The sequence below is a fragment of the Odocoileus virginianus genome, chromosome 5 (genome assembly GCF_023699985.2).
Source record: "Odocoileus virginianus isolate 20LAN1187 ecotype Illinois chromosome 5, Ovbor_1.2, whole genome shotgun sequence".
Classification (NCBI taxonomy): Eukaryota; Metazoa; Chordata; class Mammalia; order Artiodactyla; family Cervidae; genus Odocoileus; species Odocoileus virginianus.
This window is the reverse complement of record NC_069678.1, coordinates 34,016,079-34,033,552: the sequence shown is the minus strand read 5'-3', so window position 1 is coordinate 34,033,552 and position 17,474 is coordinate 34,016,079. Positions and strand designations below refer to the sequence as shown.

General features: G+C 35.1%; 1 protein-coding gene across 2 annotated transcripts in view; it reads right to left on the bottom strand.

Moving 5' to 3' along the window:
- Positions 1-17,474, bottom strand: part of DPYD (dihydropyrimidine dehydrogenase) — a 904,243-nt gene that overhangs the window by 465,825 nt on the left and 420,944 nt on the right. For both annotated transcript variants that reach the window (XM_070467755.1, XM_070467756.1), the window contains one exon: positions 10,935-11,119. In XM_070467755.1, the coding sequence (XP_070323856.1) occupies positions 10,935-11,119 (185 nt within the window). The remainder of the gene's footprint in view (positions 1-10,934; positions 11,120-17,474) is intronic.

Sequence of the window (17,474 nt, the reverse complement as noted above, 5' to 3'; positions counted from 1 at the left end):
TAAAATCACAACTACCATGTTGTATTCACTCACTCTACGGTGGGACTATGACATGACTCTCTCTCCTCTAGGTACTGAAGTCACAAATCTGCTTCACATAGACTACTGAACTGCCATGAGATGGTAATGACTTTCTGTCACTCTTGACCTGAGACAGATCTGAACTGGTGCCCAAGAGGTTAAAGACTCTATCTCATTACCAAGCCCATAAGATACCTAGTTCCTTCAACTATGAGTGATTCCTTTGTGCCTCAATCAAACCAAAACAAAATACACAAAAACCTCAAGTAATAGAGAAGCAGGTCATCAATGAAAGGGATTTATGATAGTTTTGAAGGATGTTATCGACCCATATACTATATAAACTGAGTAGAATCACATTAACTGTGGGAGAACTTCATTAAACCTCCATTCAAATATCATGTGTCACTGAAGGTGCACAACAGTGTAGAAAGTTGAGCTGAAAAACACTGCGGAAAGCTAAAACTTAAAAGATACCTGTGTTGTTGACCTTACAGGATTAGAAAAGGCATTTTACATCTAATATGATGCCAGAATATTCATGTGTGTTTTGTACATATGTTCTAAGAAAATTTTGCCAAAAGAATTAGTTTCGGAAGGGATTGACAAGTTAGAAAGAATGATATAAGAAATAATCATAAATAAAATAACATAAAGGTATCAGGCATTTTAACATTAATATTTATTATAGGAATACAGCATACCTAATTAAGGGTAAAATTTGAGAAAGAGAGAGAATAAAACATATTATTTGCAAACATGCATGTAGACAAACTCATGTATATAGAAGGAACACCAAAACTAAACAAATAATAACATTAACATTTTGTTGTTGAGAATTGACCTCAAATGCTTACTGCCAATAAACAATATCCTGTAACTATTCAACTTCAACTATTCTATAATTTAGTATTTAATGACCCCTAAATCACATGTAAACTCAGTAACCAAAACTTTTTTTAAAATTTAATCTTTAATGACCCAATGCCTCCTTCCTTATCCTTTGTAGTTTCTCAGGAATTCTACCTGGAAGAAACCAGGCATTATCTTTTCCATTCCTTGCCTATAGTTGAAGAAGCTCTACACAAATTCTGTCCCTTATTTGAATTTCTATACATTTTATATATATCTTTCACTAATAACTCTTGTCTTCTGTTGTTCAATATTTATCTTTGTACCACTACAACTGCTTTCATAGCAGCAACATATAAATTTAGTGAAATCCTTCCAGTGCAAGTAATAAATATTGTGGGTGTTTTAAATATTATATATAAGAGAGTAAGGAGAAGAAAATGGCAACCCACTCCAGTATTCTTGCATGGGAAATCCAATGAACAGAGGAGCCTGGAGGGCTATAGTCCATGGGGTCACAAAAATTTGGACACAGCTAAGCAATTAAGCACACACAGACAGACACACATAAGAGACAGTGAATTTAAAATAGAATTCTGAATCACAGAATGACATGACTAGGGGATCACTCTAATGATGTAATAAAACTGTGAGTTTTGAGATTATAGCTTCCACATGTTTAGATTGTTTTATTCAAGATAATGTCTCGTGTCTATAGGGTTTCTCTTATGGCTCAGAGGTAAATAATCCACCTGCAAATCAGGAGGCATGGCTTCAGTCCCTGTGACTGGAAGATCACCTGGAGAAGGAAATGACTACCAACTCCAGTATTCTTGCTGAAAAATCTCATGGACAGAGGAGTCTGGCGGGCTACAGACCAAGGGGTCACAGAATCAGACACGACTAAGCACGCACACACACAGCTCATGTTTATAAGACTGTTTTCTGAGAACTACCATGAATACTTTAGGGAAAATGATCTTCTGATTCAGGATTGGATTTAGAAGAACTTAACTTGTATTCTATGTCCAATTTCTCAGAGAAGAACATAGCTCATAATGAGATATCATATAGCCTTTTCCCTCCTCTACTTTTTGTGACTACATTTTTGTTTGTATGTTAATACTAGAAGAAAGCAAGTGCTGAATCTTCCAAATGACTGCCTTTTTGTAAATAATGTTTTGTATTAACTCTTCTCTTTGGTAAAGTAGGATCTTAAGCACATTTTACACTCTCTTTATGAAGCTGGTTTTGCCAAACAGATTCACTGAACTAGTTTCTTCTCTCCTTTTCCTCTCTGAGACATACAAAAAAAGGCCAAGGAGCCCTAATTTTGCAGTGGGAGGGGCACCCCATATGCCTATGAACCTTCTACTCTAGCCACTGAGCTGTGTGCTTTCTGAGTTGTATGTTTCTTATCCCATTTGTGTTGGCTAAGTATAAATAAAAATTACATAAATTGATGAGCTGTATGAATGTGAAAAGAAAGTGGGTTGATTCTGTTTCAAAGGTATGATAAAAAGGTGAGATACTAAAAAACAGTAGCTGTCAAATTAGGTGTGAGAGAAAGAACTGAAATGACTTCAAGGCAATTATAGAGATTCAGAAAATTGCTCTGTATGTTCCTTAAAAATGTTGCTCCATTTAAAAAAAAAAAAAAGGAAGTTGTAGACAATAAATTATAGATAGGTTTAGAGAAGAAATATGTTAGAACTCCAGAGACTAGATAGAAAAAATCCTGGCCTTGCTTATTTTTTAATAGAAATGAAAATGAGAAAATACCTAAATGCTTTAAAATAAAATGATATGCTTAAAGTATGTGTATATTTTTCTTATATATTCCCATTTTAACTTTTTTGGATTAACTGACAAATTGGTGATTATTGTGTCATAGGACAAGACAACATTTTTGTACTGTTGTGTTTTTAAATAAATGTTCTGGATTTAACCAATTTACCATTAACAAATTTTCTAAATTTACCTATATAATTGTCTAATTTTTACCCCAATTAATAATTAAATGGTCTTTAATCATACTAATTAATTGTCCCTTATTTTCTTTCTCTGAAAAGTTCAAATTATCAGAATTTTCCATCGACTTAATCATTCTGGTTAAGGTATGTTTTTAATAAGATTTAAGTTATACAAAGACTACAGCCTCCAATCACAATCTTCTAATTTCAGTTTCAAACTACAGAGGAACTCTCAGGAGAAGTTCTATTGCATTATTTTATTTTTAAATTTTAACACATACAGTGGGGGAAGATATTAATATCAAGGACTGTTGTTAATTGGCAAGAAAACTAACATTTCAGAGTTGAAAAGTACCAGTGAAGTAGTTTGCTATAAGGGAACAGACACTTGTGTGTTCAAATTCTGGCTTCATTTCTAACAGGATACTGACCTTGAAGGTTTATCATTTAAGTAATTAGCCTCCAACTAATAAAAATAAATGAAAAAAAAAAGAATAGAATAACCTAAAAAAAAAAGACTTTATTTTTACCAACTATGAAACACAGATAATGACTCCTGTTTAACAGGGTCATTTAATCCAAAAATGCACAATTTATGATAGATGCTAAACAACTGTGTGCTAGGTTGCTTCAGTTGTGTCCAACTCTTTGCAACCTTATGGACTCTATAGCCTGCCAGACTCCTCTGTCCATAAGACTCTCCAGGCAAGAATTCTGGAATGGGTTGCCATGCCATCCTACAGGGGATCTTCCTGGCCCAGGGATCAAATCCCCATATCTTATGTCTCCTGCACTGACAGTCAGGTTCTTTACCACTAGCACCACCTGGGAAGCCCAGATACTAAAGAATTAGCTGTTGTTATTTCAACAGTTGACAAATGAATAAAAAGGTATGTTTCAAAGAAGATAAAAATCGGGGACTACTTCTATGGGGAATCTTCTCACCAAAGTCTAGCCAACATTGACTTGACTACATTAGCATTTACTAGCTGCAGTAAATTTAGCTTTCTATTATGTCATACATATTTTTCTCTAATTATTTTGCATGGATAAAATAACTGAATTCAAACAACATCATAAGCTCCTTTAGAGAAGAATGGCTGATGGGTTAATGTGGTTAATTTTCTTTTTCTCTAGCACAGAACTTTTTATCTATCCATCTGTGAACATACATGCACACGTGCATACAGACACAAACATACACATATACACATTAGTTAAATAAATAAAGCCATTAGAAAGATATACGTATAAGTATAAATTTTAAATTTCATAGACTTTGTTTACCTGCAGTCATTCTTTCAGTTACATACTCTTTCTTTGACTACACTGTCAAAATTATCTTAGTCAGTATTCTTACTTAAGTGTAAAAAGAAATCTTAAATATGCCTGGACTCCACTAACATAGTATTTCAAACAAATAAGGTGAAGTCATATTGGATCACATTAGTATACAGTCAAAGAAGAGTAAGTTTAATATTCTAAAATAATGACTTATGGGGTGGGGGGGGGAATGTTGACAAAATGAAAAATATTCCTCTCCTTGTTAATTCTAGATCTGACACTAGCACTTTTTTATTTAAACAATTCTTACCACATTTCTGCCCCACTGCATATATCAAATTAAATTCCCAAGCTGGGTATCCTCATCGTTTTCTAACCCCAGTATTATAACAGATCCTTTCTCCTATTCTTCTTATATATTCTCCACGTTCAGGGTCTCCACTAGCCCTGACAGCCTTTTGGTGAAATAAAGCAAAGCTCCTGCATGGGGCAAGGCTTACGGAGCAGGCAGAAAACACCTTTGCGAGAATTCGAGGAAGACACTCTTGCTCTTGAACAGAAACAGCACAATAAAAGGTACATTGCTCAGTGAGTGCAGCTCGGTCTGGATTTCAGCCAGCTGGTACCCCTTGCACAGTGAGGAAGCTATGCAATCTTATCCAGCAGTGTTCTTTAAGTTCCAGCAATTCAAATCACTCAATATTCTTCCAGTTTTTCTTATCTTCCCTCTTTACTTATATCTTGATTTTTATGAAGTCTGCTGACTCCATATCCTGATACCTACAGCCAGACACAATTATCATCTCTTCCATACATCCTTGCGCCTTTACACTTAATATTATTGCATCTGCTATTTTGTATTATATGCATGTTTACATAACTATTCTTAAAGCACCATTTTAAAAAAAATATTCTATATTGGATGAATGAATGAATCCATGCAAGAATGACTACATTGAGAGACAGATGGATGCAAATGGGTAAATAAGTGAATTACTAGATAAAAATCTCTTATCATTATCTGAAATAGACTCTTTCAATCCTCATCTATTAAAATACTATACTTTCACATTCTATTCAAATCTCCAATTTTATAACTTTTCTTGATACCATTTTAATTGTTCACAGGGAACAATCTCTAATAACTTACAAATAAGTATGTATTATTTTACTAAGAGTTTTCCATAAATTCTTTCCTGTATTCTTCCCTGAAATCCAATAGGGTAGCACTTTACCATTTCTCCTTTATTAATTACCATTAATAATTTATTGATATTGATATTAATAATTATCAATATTAATTAATTAATAATTCATTTGTTTTCTCCTAAGAACTCCATGTCTTGGAACAAGGAGGTGATTTTACCAAAGTCATACAGTTTGAAACTGCTAGAATGGGATTTGAAATCTGGTCTTTTCAATCCAGAACCCAAAAATCTAACGACTCTTTATACTTCTCCTCATTTATTCACTTTGGTACCCTCCCAAAGTCAAGTGTTAGATCAAGGACTGGTACACAATAGGTGGTAATTGATTAAATTAACTAATAAAATATAAGTAAAGATCACTTCAGATAACTATGAGAATACTAAAATCTCAACATGGGTGTCTTTAATAACCATATTTATCTAAAAAAGTATATTACAAAGAAAGTCTATCCAATTGCAATGACTGCATGCATAAATAAGACTATAATATACATACACAATTTTTTTTTAAATCCATTATCCAGTGTTACAGTTTTCCCTAAACAAAGCATAATGTAAGAAAAGGTGTTATAAGCTTTCATTCATAAATATACTTCAGGCATTATAGAAAGCTTTCTAAATGAATACTACAATTCTTACATTCATAAGAAAACACTATTTACAGTGCTAATTAATTATAAAACAAATTTTCAGTTCTCTTAACTCTTCTTTAAATTCCTTTAAAATCAGTTATCACTACATATTTATTCTATTTAATGAATGAATACATTTTTTATTTTGAGGATATATTAGTAAAGAGCACATCACTGGCTAGTGCAGCATCAAACCAGTAAGAAGACTCCAATCAGGGAAACACAAGATGCTAAAGAACACACCAGGAGGAATGTGTTCCTGGAAGAGGAGGAGGAAGCAAAACCTGAAGGGCAAGAGGGATGCAGACTTGTGAAATGTCTGGAGTTGGGAAAGGACTGGATGTAGGAGAAGTCTTGATGTGTTAGGGGAAATTCAAATTGGTTTCATGAGCTAAGGAGTATAAAGAGGAATATGGGCTTCCCAGGTGGCTTAGTGGTAAAGAAGCCACTGGCCAATTCAAGAGACACAGAAGACATGAGTCTGACCCCTGGATTGGGAAGATCCCCTGGAGGAGGGGATGGCAACCCACTTCAGTATTCTTGTCTGGGAAATCCCATGGACAAAGGAACCTGGCGGGCTACAGTCCATGGGGTCCGCAAAGAATCTGACACTACTGAGTGACTGAACACACAAAGAGGGGTATACTCCACTTGAGTCTAAAGAGGATCCTGCCTCTGAAGAGTTTTAACTGAAGAACCTGTATTCTAGAAAGAAAACTCTGGCTTCAGTCTAGGGGGCTTTGAATTTGATAGGAGGAAACTGGAGACAATTTTAAGAGGTGACAGAGGCCAGAACTAAGATACTGACAGTATAGAAAGAAAAATTCTACTTCATCTGTATATTCCTTTTTAGTCTCATAATTGCTTAGTACTTTGTATCCAACACCCTCGCAGAAAGGTGGAAGTGTTAACCTGACAGAGATTTTACCTACCTTGCACTTAACTCTGAATTAAAGTGCCATTCAATACTTTGTTTGATCTGAATCCTGCAGCCAAATCCAAAACGCTTACTGGTCACTAATTTTTAACTTTTATATATTAAAAACTATCAATCATAGAAATTAAACATATATGTATATATATTTAAATCACATGCACCTTTTTTCATCATACTTAAGAGTCTATATCTTTCATGAGTAAGTGGAAACTAAGTAAAATGACTGTTTCTATCAGTTCACATTTATCAGATTTAGGAAAGTAGAAAGATAACAATGAATTAACAAATACTCTTAAGAATCCCTTTGAATGATAATTGTGAAGCACCACAAAACCACCACCTCCATAAAGTATAGTAAATATTTTCTGTCTCTATCTTAAAAGCTATAAATGGATTTAAATATATAGAAAACAATAACAGAAACCATTCTCCACTTGCCTGTGTTCAATTTTACCTTTTCAAATCTCTTTAGCATTGCTGCCTTCCCATCATTTTCACTTCTGCAAACTGAATTCACATCTTCACTAGGTTTTTTATTGGCCTAGCACAAAAGCCTTTACTCCTGAGTCCACTTTCATTTCTTCAAGGAGCTAACAGACTGGTCAGTGACATGTCTGGTCAACCAAAAATTGTATTTTACACAAAAAATAAGGAAATTAAAATAAGTGTATGAAAGTCTTTATAGAATCGAATTGACCAGGTATATATATTATAGAGGGAAGAAAAGAAAATTTAAATAAGTTGCTCATAAATAAGACTGCACACAATTGTGCTGTTTTATGAGAAAAATATATGTATAAGCACAGTAGTGTAATTCTTTCAACTGTGTTTTCTTAAGAAATAAATCTATTGTGAGATTTTGCTGGTTTCTACTTTTCTCATGAAGCAGCCTGTTATAAATGAAAGTAAATATTATAATTTCATGTGCTTGAATGTCTATTTTAATACTGTTACTCAGCAAAATAAGAAGCCATTGACCGTATATCGGTTTCCAAATTGACTTTGAAAGTTTTATTAGCTTGAGGAATCCAGAGGCTCTTTGCTTTCTGCCAAAAAGCAAAAGAAAATGGCAGAAAGCACAGAGGAACTAAAGAGCCTCTAGATGAAAGTGAAAGAGGAGAGTGAAAAAGCTGGTTTAAAACTCAACATTCAAAAAACTAAGATCATGGTATCCAGTCCCATCACTTCATCTGCCATTTCATGGCAAATGTTTTCCCCGTGTTTTATGGGGAAACAGTGACAGATTTTATTTTCTTGGGCTCCAAAATCACTATAGATGGTGACTGCAGCCATGAAATTAAAAGATGCATGCTTCTTGGAAGAAAAGCTATGGCAAACCTACATAGCATGTTAAAAAGTAGAGACACTATTTTACTGACAAAGGTCTGTATGGTCAAAGCTATGTTTTTTCCAGTAATCATATATTGATGTGAGAGTTGAACCATTAAGAAAGCTGAGCATCTAAGAATTGATGCTTTAGAACTGCGGTGTTGGAGAAGACTCTTGAGAGTTCCATGGGCAGCTACGAGATCCAACCAGTCCAGCCTAAAGGAAATAAGTCCTGATTATGGACTGACGCTGAATCTGGAACTCCAATACTTTGTCCACCTGATGAGAAGAACTGACTCATTGGGAAAGACCCTGATGCTGGGAAAGACTGAAGGCAGGAGAGAAGGGGACGACAGGGGATGAGATGGTTGGATGGCATCACTGACTCAATGGATGTGAGTTTGAGCACGTTCTGGGACTTGGTGATGGACAGGGAAAGTAGGCATGTTGTAGTCCATTGGGTCGCAAAGAGATATTACTGAGTGACTGAACTGAATTGAATCCAGAGTCTGAGGACCACTGATGTAGAGGATTTGAATCCTAGAGGATTCAGAAATTTTAAATACGGAAAGTAAAACACGTTTAGGAGATTGTGTTTGGTTTAAAAGCAGTGAGTTTGAAGTGTAGGTAAATATATATACACAAGTGGAGCAGCAAATTTGCAATGTATTTTAGACAAGTGAAGATATTCAACAGCCAGTGAGACCATGGACAGAATTTCCTACTGGAGATACACAGTAGGAAGTTAAGCACGTGGGTGCCCTGGGAGAATACTGTGAATATAAGAGAAGAATGAGGAAATACAAAAAGGGTGATAGGTTTGGGGATAGAAAAAGCAAAAAAGAGCCAAAGCAGGAATCCATCCCCAGTAGTTGTCACGAACTGTTCCTTCTATGTGTTTCCAAGGTCATGGAGACACTCCAAAATACAGATGCTACAGAGCCTGCGGTTGAAACCACCACTGATGCGTCGCCTTTGTGTTCCCATACTTCCGTATGTTAAAACTCCATTCCTTTCCCCCTTTCTTCCTAGCCTAAACTCATGATTTATGATTGATTTGGAAGAATTCTTAATTTAGATTTATCATCTCCCCAAAACACAGCACAGCTTCCCCAGTGGCTCAGTGGTAAAGAATCTGCCAGCAATGCAGTAGACATAAGAGATGCAGGTTCTATCCCTGGATTGGGAAGATCGCCTGGAGGAGGGCATGACAATTCACCCCAGCATTCTTGCCTAGAGAATCACATGGACAGAGGAGCTTGGCAGGCTACAGTCCATAAGATTTCAAAGAGTCAGACACGACTGAAGTGACTTAGCATGCATGTATGCAAAAACACTACTTCCTAAATCACACTTTTGTCTCAGTGCACAGCCAGTAGGGTTTACAACAATAACTAGACCTTTATATTTCTGGGACAACACACTCTAGGCCACATCCTGGGATCTCAAGCTCCATTACTCAGGGATGCCAAAGTGAGGTGAGAGTGAAAATGAAAGTGAGTCACTCAGTCGTGTCCAACTCTTTGCGACCCCGTGGACTATACAGTCCATGGAGTTCTCCAGGCCAGAATACTGCAGTGGGTAGCCATTCCCTTCTCCAGGGGATCTTCCCAACCCAGGAATCAAACCCAGGTCTCCTGCATGGCAGGCAGATTCTTTTACCAGCTGAGCCACAAGGGAGATGCGAGTAAGTAGGTTAACTGAACATAAAAATATAATGTAATCAGTACCAAGTCCAAGCCTTACCTAGGAAGTAAGTAGTCATGGATGAATTACAGAAAGAGTAGGAGAACAATCAGAACAGACTGGACAGACAGACTTAGTCAGGACAAAGAGGAAGAAAAATATTCAAGGAAACGTTAAAGACAAAGTAAATCCTGTTAGCATGTAAGAAACCAAAGAAGCCAAGAGGAGGCAGGCAGATATTTTGAATTTAGAGTCATTCCTGAATAGGAAAGAAAAATAAGAATTTTACTTGCAAAAACAAACTTTTACAGAAACATTTTATGTAAATTAGGTCACTGTGTCTACATTTAGTTAAAACATAGAGCAAGAGAACAGAGCATTTCATCAAAAAATAAGACAACTGAAACCTAATAGCTATGGCTTTTTATCCCCTAGACCACAAAGTTACTGTAGCAGAGTAGTTTATTTTACATTTTATCATTTTTACATTCTGCTTATGTATCACAAAACTCAATAGTGAAAAACACTAGAATGCATATTGATAAAATACTTGTTTTCTTTTTAATTAGGTGCATATAATTTAGGAAGTGAATAGGAGTTCACCTGTTCAAATGGACAGACAACATAATTTTCTGGATTGATAAATCTTTAGGAATATAGATTCTATATCATACTGTATATCATCCAGATTTGATAAATATATTATCTATGTCTTAAAACATTGATAAATCTTTTAAACTCAGAGGATAAATAACTTCATAGTATTTCATTGGTAGAAATGCACAATGAATTTTCAAAAATCACCTAAACAGGTCTGCTATCTAGTCCACATTTAAAAACTTTTATCCAAGAAAATATATATGTGACATATTTCATATATATATATATATATATATATATATATATAGTTACTATACACCTTACAGAAATGTTCATATGAATAAGTAGCAAAGATAAATGAAGCACTAATCCACTGGAAAAAAATTAACTGAATTTGATGGTAAACGCCTACCTGTATATATCTGTGAATGTACCAAGAGGCTTGCTTTCCATCATTCACGGATTCCACTGTAGTGTTGGCTATACCAACAACATCACCACCTGCAAACACCCATGGTTCACTGGTTTGCATAGTTTCTGGATCTACTTCTGGGAGATCCCATCTGTTAAATTTTATAGGGCTCAAGGCTTCTTTCACTGCAAAAAGTGAAAGAAAACAAGCAATGACTAATTTGTAACCACATAACAATAATTTGAAAATTAAGAAAAATTATGATTTAATTATTATTCTAGGGATTCAAAAAACTGTTTTTAATGAACCATAAAAATGGAAGGCTAATGAAATATCTAAGTTAATAATATATTCAAAGTATACTGACTTAATCAATTCAAAATAAAACTCACATGTACAGCTACAGGCAATATTTCAGATCTGGTATTTTTGTCTAAGAAGTATGGGAGACTATAGTCCTTTAAATATTCTAAATGTTATAAAAAGTATTTTCTAAAACTTTTTCCATAACCATTATTTTCACAAATTTATTACTCATATGACCCCAAATGTATTCCTGTGTAATACAGGTGTAAGTTATATTATGAATTTGAGTCAATTGCCAATATCTTCCTTTCACAGAAAGTTTTATAAACAAGAAAAATGCTTATACATTTTCATCAAGCTATTTACACTTAATGTTAAGTGATTTAAAGAATCCAGAATACTGTTAAAATTAGCCAGAAAAAATCAACATATGCAAACATTAACATTAGTTCTTTGGGGAAATTTCTCTGTAAAAGAGATTTAAATTTTCTGCTAAATATGCTGTGTCCCAGTGAATTTAAACATGTCAGAAAAAGGGAGAAACTGAATCCCTTTAAGAAAAATTTTCTAAAGAAGTTGACTAGACACATGATCTGGATATTTGGAAGAGATGAAAGAAAATAAGTTAGATAAGAAGTTCATCTAGAGAAGAAATGAAGAAAGGTAAATAGTACCATATATGATGAAGCAAATTGAGCCAATGTTTAAGATAAAATGTTCTTTTCAGATATTCATGTGATGCATTTTAAGCAGAGTTTCTCGTGTATCTGTGTGTGTGCTAAGTCACCTTAGTCATGTCCAACTCTTTGCTACCCTATGGAGTATAGCCCACCAGGCTCTTCTGTCCATGGGATTCTTCAGGCAAGAATACTAGAGTGGGTTTCCGTGCCCTTCTCTAGGTGATCTTCCTAACCCAGGGATTGAACTCACATCTTTTATGTCTCTTGCATTGACAGGTGGGTTCTTTACCACTAGTGCCACCGGGAAGCCCTACAGCTTCTCATGATATACTAAAGGGAACTATTCTTTACTGTAATTGAAAATAAAATATAACTGTGTGAAACTAAGGGAGAAGATATTAGAAGTTCTTGGAGCACAAAAGTTAGTTGTTGAATAGATTGACAATTTAAGTTGAAAATTAAATACCCAAATGTGGAAGAAAAAAAAAATGCTATTCTAACTTTTTTTTTCTGAACAATAATAGAAAAATAGAAAAATAAACTCTGGTACATGTTTGTAGCTTTCTGCTTGAAACAGATTAGAATTCTAGAAAACCATTAAGGGACTATTGTTGATTGTGTTTTCTCCACAAGACTGTAGGTTCCATGAGAACAAGAATATGTCCATGCTGTGGTGTTTACCACAGCCTAGTAGTATACTTATACTTAGTAGTATACTTACCACAGCCAAGCCTAGTATATCCTAAAAACATGGAAGACACTCAACTGAATGGATGGATGGATGGATGGATGGATGGATAAATTAGTAGATGGGTCAATGCCATCATGCTCAGGTTTTTATTTTTAAATCTTCTATTGTTTGTATCTCTGATGCAATTTCACCTTTTAGTGAGAGCAAAATTTAATGTTCATATAATTATTTTCAACGCAGAATGACATTATGACAAGATTTTTCCAATTTTTCAAAGGTCACATGGAAAGAAACCTTAATATTTGTTCCCTATTGCATAACAGATCATCACTACCATCTGTTGACAGTTACTTGGGTTGCAAAACTTTGATAGTGGGCATGACTCATCTGTTCAACTTATTATAATAATGGTAACTGTTAACACACCACCATTGAATGGCATAGCTGCAGGGAAGCCCAAGAATACTGGAGTGGGGAGCCGATCTCTTCTCCAGTGGATCCTTCCAACCTAGGAATCGAACCAGGGTCTCCTGCATTGCAGGCAGATTCTTTACCAACTGAGCTATCAGGGAAGCCCTATAGATAAGCACAAACATATGCAAGAGATAAAAAATAATTCTCCTGTATAAGAAATACCCTTATTTGTCCAAGACTTTGATACAACCTTGTCCTTTATGGAGATCTGAAATAAAGATGATTTTTAAATGAGAAGGAATTCAAAACTATTTCACTAGATCAAAGCCTTTTTATACATTTTTCTCATTTTTTATAGGAATACTCTTGAAGGTTAGCACAGATTTCACTTTAAGCTTAAGCAAGGCAGGGATTATGCCTTAGTTATCTTTGATTTCCCATAGCAGGTATTAGTCAAAGACATATATACTGTGAAGTTATTGAAGATTAAGCTCCAGGGTCCCTCACTTGCATGGGCCTCTTTCAAGACCTAAATTTTAATTTGAAATTTTTTTTCTTTTTTTATAGAAAAGCCCTCAAATTTTATAGGCTTCAGGTCTCACAAAATTTGAATCTACTCAGGCTCAGTGAATCGTACATAGTAGGTGCCAAATAAATGTTTGAATTAAAGTGAAATTCATGAGTAATGTGTTTTATAATTTTTTATGATTTAATGCACATGGTATGATTCACCTTAACATTAGAGTGCCATCATTAATTCAGTCAATAAATAGTCAGGAGATGTTACTAGAAGTTTAATAAGTAATTATTGCATTTCTTAAAATATTTAGCACCAATACTATAAACCAACCTAGGAATATGCATTTGTGAATTCAAAAGCACTAATTCTATTCACAGGTCTTTCCATTAGATACACATTGCATTATTTTATGTCTCTAAGACATTCATATATACTTATGTTTACTTTTTAAATTATGTTCTCTTTCCTCAATATTTGACTCAATTATAACTTGAAGTCTTAGATCTGACTATAAACTGTTTTAATTATATTTGATCATTTGTAACATCCAACTAACCTTATAAATAATCAAATAACTTCCTGATACTCTATTCCAAAAGAGAATTTATGTCTCATATTAAAAATTATCTCAGCTCTCTTTTAAAAAATCATCTATTTAATTCCCCCCTACTCTTTTTTAGAGGACTTCAAGTTTAAAATGTTCATAGCTTCATTTAATAAATAAATAGAAAGCAATGAGAGATCAAGCAATTGGTTATGCTGTTACGAAATAGTATAGCAAAGCTTACATCAATCAAAATAAAGCTCATTTCTTTGCATTTTAATATCTACTAGTTCAACGTGTCCTTTATCATTTGGACAAACTTTATCACTGAAAAAGTAGAACATGGACAGCTTGTAAGAATATAAGTGACCCTTTAGTGAGTCAGAAATGTTTTCTATTGGTGGCACTGAGCAGTTAACACAAGAATGACTGTTCATTACACCGAGAACAGCAGATGATTAGGATCATTTCCCTATAAGCACAGTAGACTCAATATTTAAGCATGAGAGGTAGAGAGAGAGAAAAAGACAGAGAGAAAGAGGGGTGATCATTAATTGTCTGAAATTTTGTTGATTCTGACTGTGGATCCAAGTAACACTTTTCACAATTTCAGTGACTCTTCTGAAAGACAGCAGTTATTTTCATCATTTAATCACACTTTTAAAGCTCCAAAGTATTTAAGTTAGAATGCAAATTAAAGATTCAGTGAAAAAAAATACATGTGCTTTTATTCATAATTTGTCATAAAGGAGTTTATTTATTTAGCTGCTTCTTACGAAGGAGACTTTCATCCTTGTCATTGTAACCATCCTTCTGTGAACTCCTCACAGCTCTCTTACATCTCTGCTGATACGTCTAACTTGGGATACAATAAAAATAAGTCTCAGAAGGATATCTTCTGTTCTGCCTTTATCTGGCTTGGAAAGAGTAAAAGCATAAGTGGATGAAAAATGTATATTTACATTTGCAAACCAAATAACTGCTTGTCATTTCCTGTGAAGTGTTAAATGAATATTAATAGGATTGTATTATTTTCTTTCTTGTTTATAAAATAATGGGGGTGGGGAGAGTGGGATTTTGTTATGATCATACACAGTTTCCCCACAGATTTTCGTGAGATTGCATCTTGCTGGAGACTGCAGCATATGCCCTGGTAGCTCCGTAGATGAACAGAAAAAGAACTTGAAAAAGAATCCCAAAATGTGCTTATTCACAGCCTATATTATTTTGCAAATGGGAGAGAAATGTGTTAAATGATATGGTGCCGGGAATTTTATGCAGTCTTTAAAAGGAACAAAAACATCCTTTATTCATACCAAACATTCAAGATTTATGTTAATTTTCGGCTTTAATTACTACTATGTTCCAATGAGCTGATTTAAAAAACAAAGACACTCGGAGGTAGCTTTAAAACAAGAAACGGTTTTGAAATAGGAACTTTTAGTCAACTTAATGTTATGCATGAAATGATTTTTTTATATAGACTTAATTGTATTGTGACACACAAGTTCTTCAATAAGCCACAGCTTAAAATTTCAGAAACCCTCCCTGAGGGACACATCACTAGCAGATGCAGATTGCCAAGGTCAATTAAACTGATGTAGCTATGCTGTCATATATGTAGAAGAGAAACCCACGAGCATATGACAAGTATATTTCTCAGTATTTATAAAAAGATGTCAAGGATGTTATATTTTAGTACATAAATATAAATTAATTCTCCATAAACAATAAAACAATACAACAGAAATTACAATGAAGAAGGATTATTAGTATTCTTCAGAGAATTTGACTACAAAACAATGGGGGGAATAAAAAAAATTCCAACATTTATAAGAAAATGATATCTTGAAAACAGATGAATTCATCTATGTGCTTGTTGCTTAATTTTACATAACCTATTAGCCAATAGGATCAAAGCACAATGAAACAAAAAGACAAGCTGAGGCAATAATCTCACTAAATTAGAGCTGAAAACAAAATGTCAGCAAGAGCAAATAAATTCTAATTACACGGCCAGGATATCAGAGCTGTTTAAATAGAATAACCTGGGGTGGGGAGGGGACAGAACCACAGAATGCCTAAGAATATCAAGTCCTGAAGGCATGAGCTCTGTCCTCACATCTCCCTCTTCCTCTAAGTATTCGAATCAATATGCAGTCCATTCCCAAATACAATGGAGAGGACAATGAAGATTCATCAACTTCTTTCTGTAAACCCTTCAAAAGTCAACCTTGATACTGTACCTTCCTGCCCCTCATGGACCTCAAGTAACTCTGGTTCTTTTTATAATATCATCTTTCTCTTATTCTCCTCTTTCACCTCCTACGTTGAATGAAACTGAAAGCTGCTCAGTAGTGTCCAACTCTTTGCGACCCCATGAACCACACAGTGCACGAATTTCTCCAGGCCAGGATACTGGCATGAGTAGCTTTTCCCTTCTCCAGGGGATCTTCCCAACCCAGGGATCAAACCCAGGTCTCCCGCATTGCAAGCGGATTCTTTACCAGCTGAGCCACAAGGGAAGCCCAAGAATACTGGAGTGGGGAGCCTATCCCTTCTCCAGTGGATCTTTCCGAAATAGGAATCAAACCAGGGTCTCCTGCATTGCAGGTGGATTCTTTACCAACTGAGCTATCAGGGAAGCTGTAGGTTGAATAACTGGTTTTAAACTGGTTCTCTCTTCTCACTGTAATTCTCACATCTTCTTCTATCTAATTTCTTAATTTACACTGACTTCCTACCTTTTTCACCACTCAATTATTCCTTTCAGTTTATCCCTCTTATGAAAATATGGTGTCTATTGTCACCAAGTTCCACGACCTCAGTCCTCCTCGCTTTTGCCTTTCTATAGCACCCATTAGCTGAATCAAGTTAATTTTGATCTCCTTCTCTGATTTATAGAATGCTACTCTATCTGGGCTCTCATTCTTTTAAAACTGTCCGTGGGCTCCATCTGTCTCTGCCTCATCTCATTCTCCTCCTCTTTCCAGCTCTCAAACATCGTCTGCTACACTTCAGTGGGTCAGAAATTATAGTCATCTTGTGCCTTTAAACTTTATCTCTCTGAAAGTGACCTCAAATGCTACCTTCCACTTTTTATTTTCTGACAGTCCCATCTGCCTGTTAGAGATTCCAACGTGGATGCTCTACTGTCCCTCCTAAATCATCACATCTGAAACCCAGTTCAACAGCTTCCTCTGGGCCTTTCACATTTTACAAGTAATTATTAGTAAGCTTGGTTTTTCATGTCTCCTACTCATTGTGACCACCAAAGCTTCACTGAAACTCTCTTCACTCTGAAGATCAAGAGGGCCACATCCAGCGACACTTCCAGTGATCTCCCCAGTTCAGGACCAGGACTAGGGTGAGGTGGGGCGAGGCA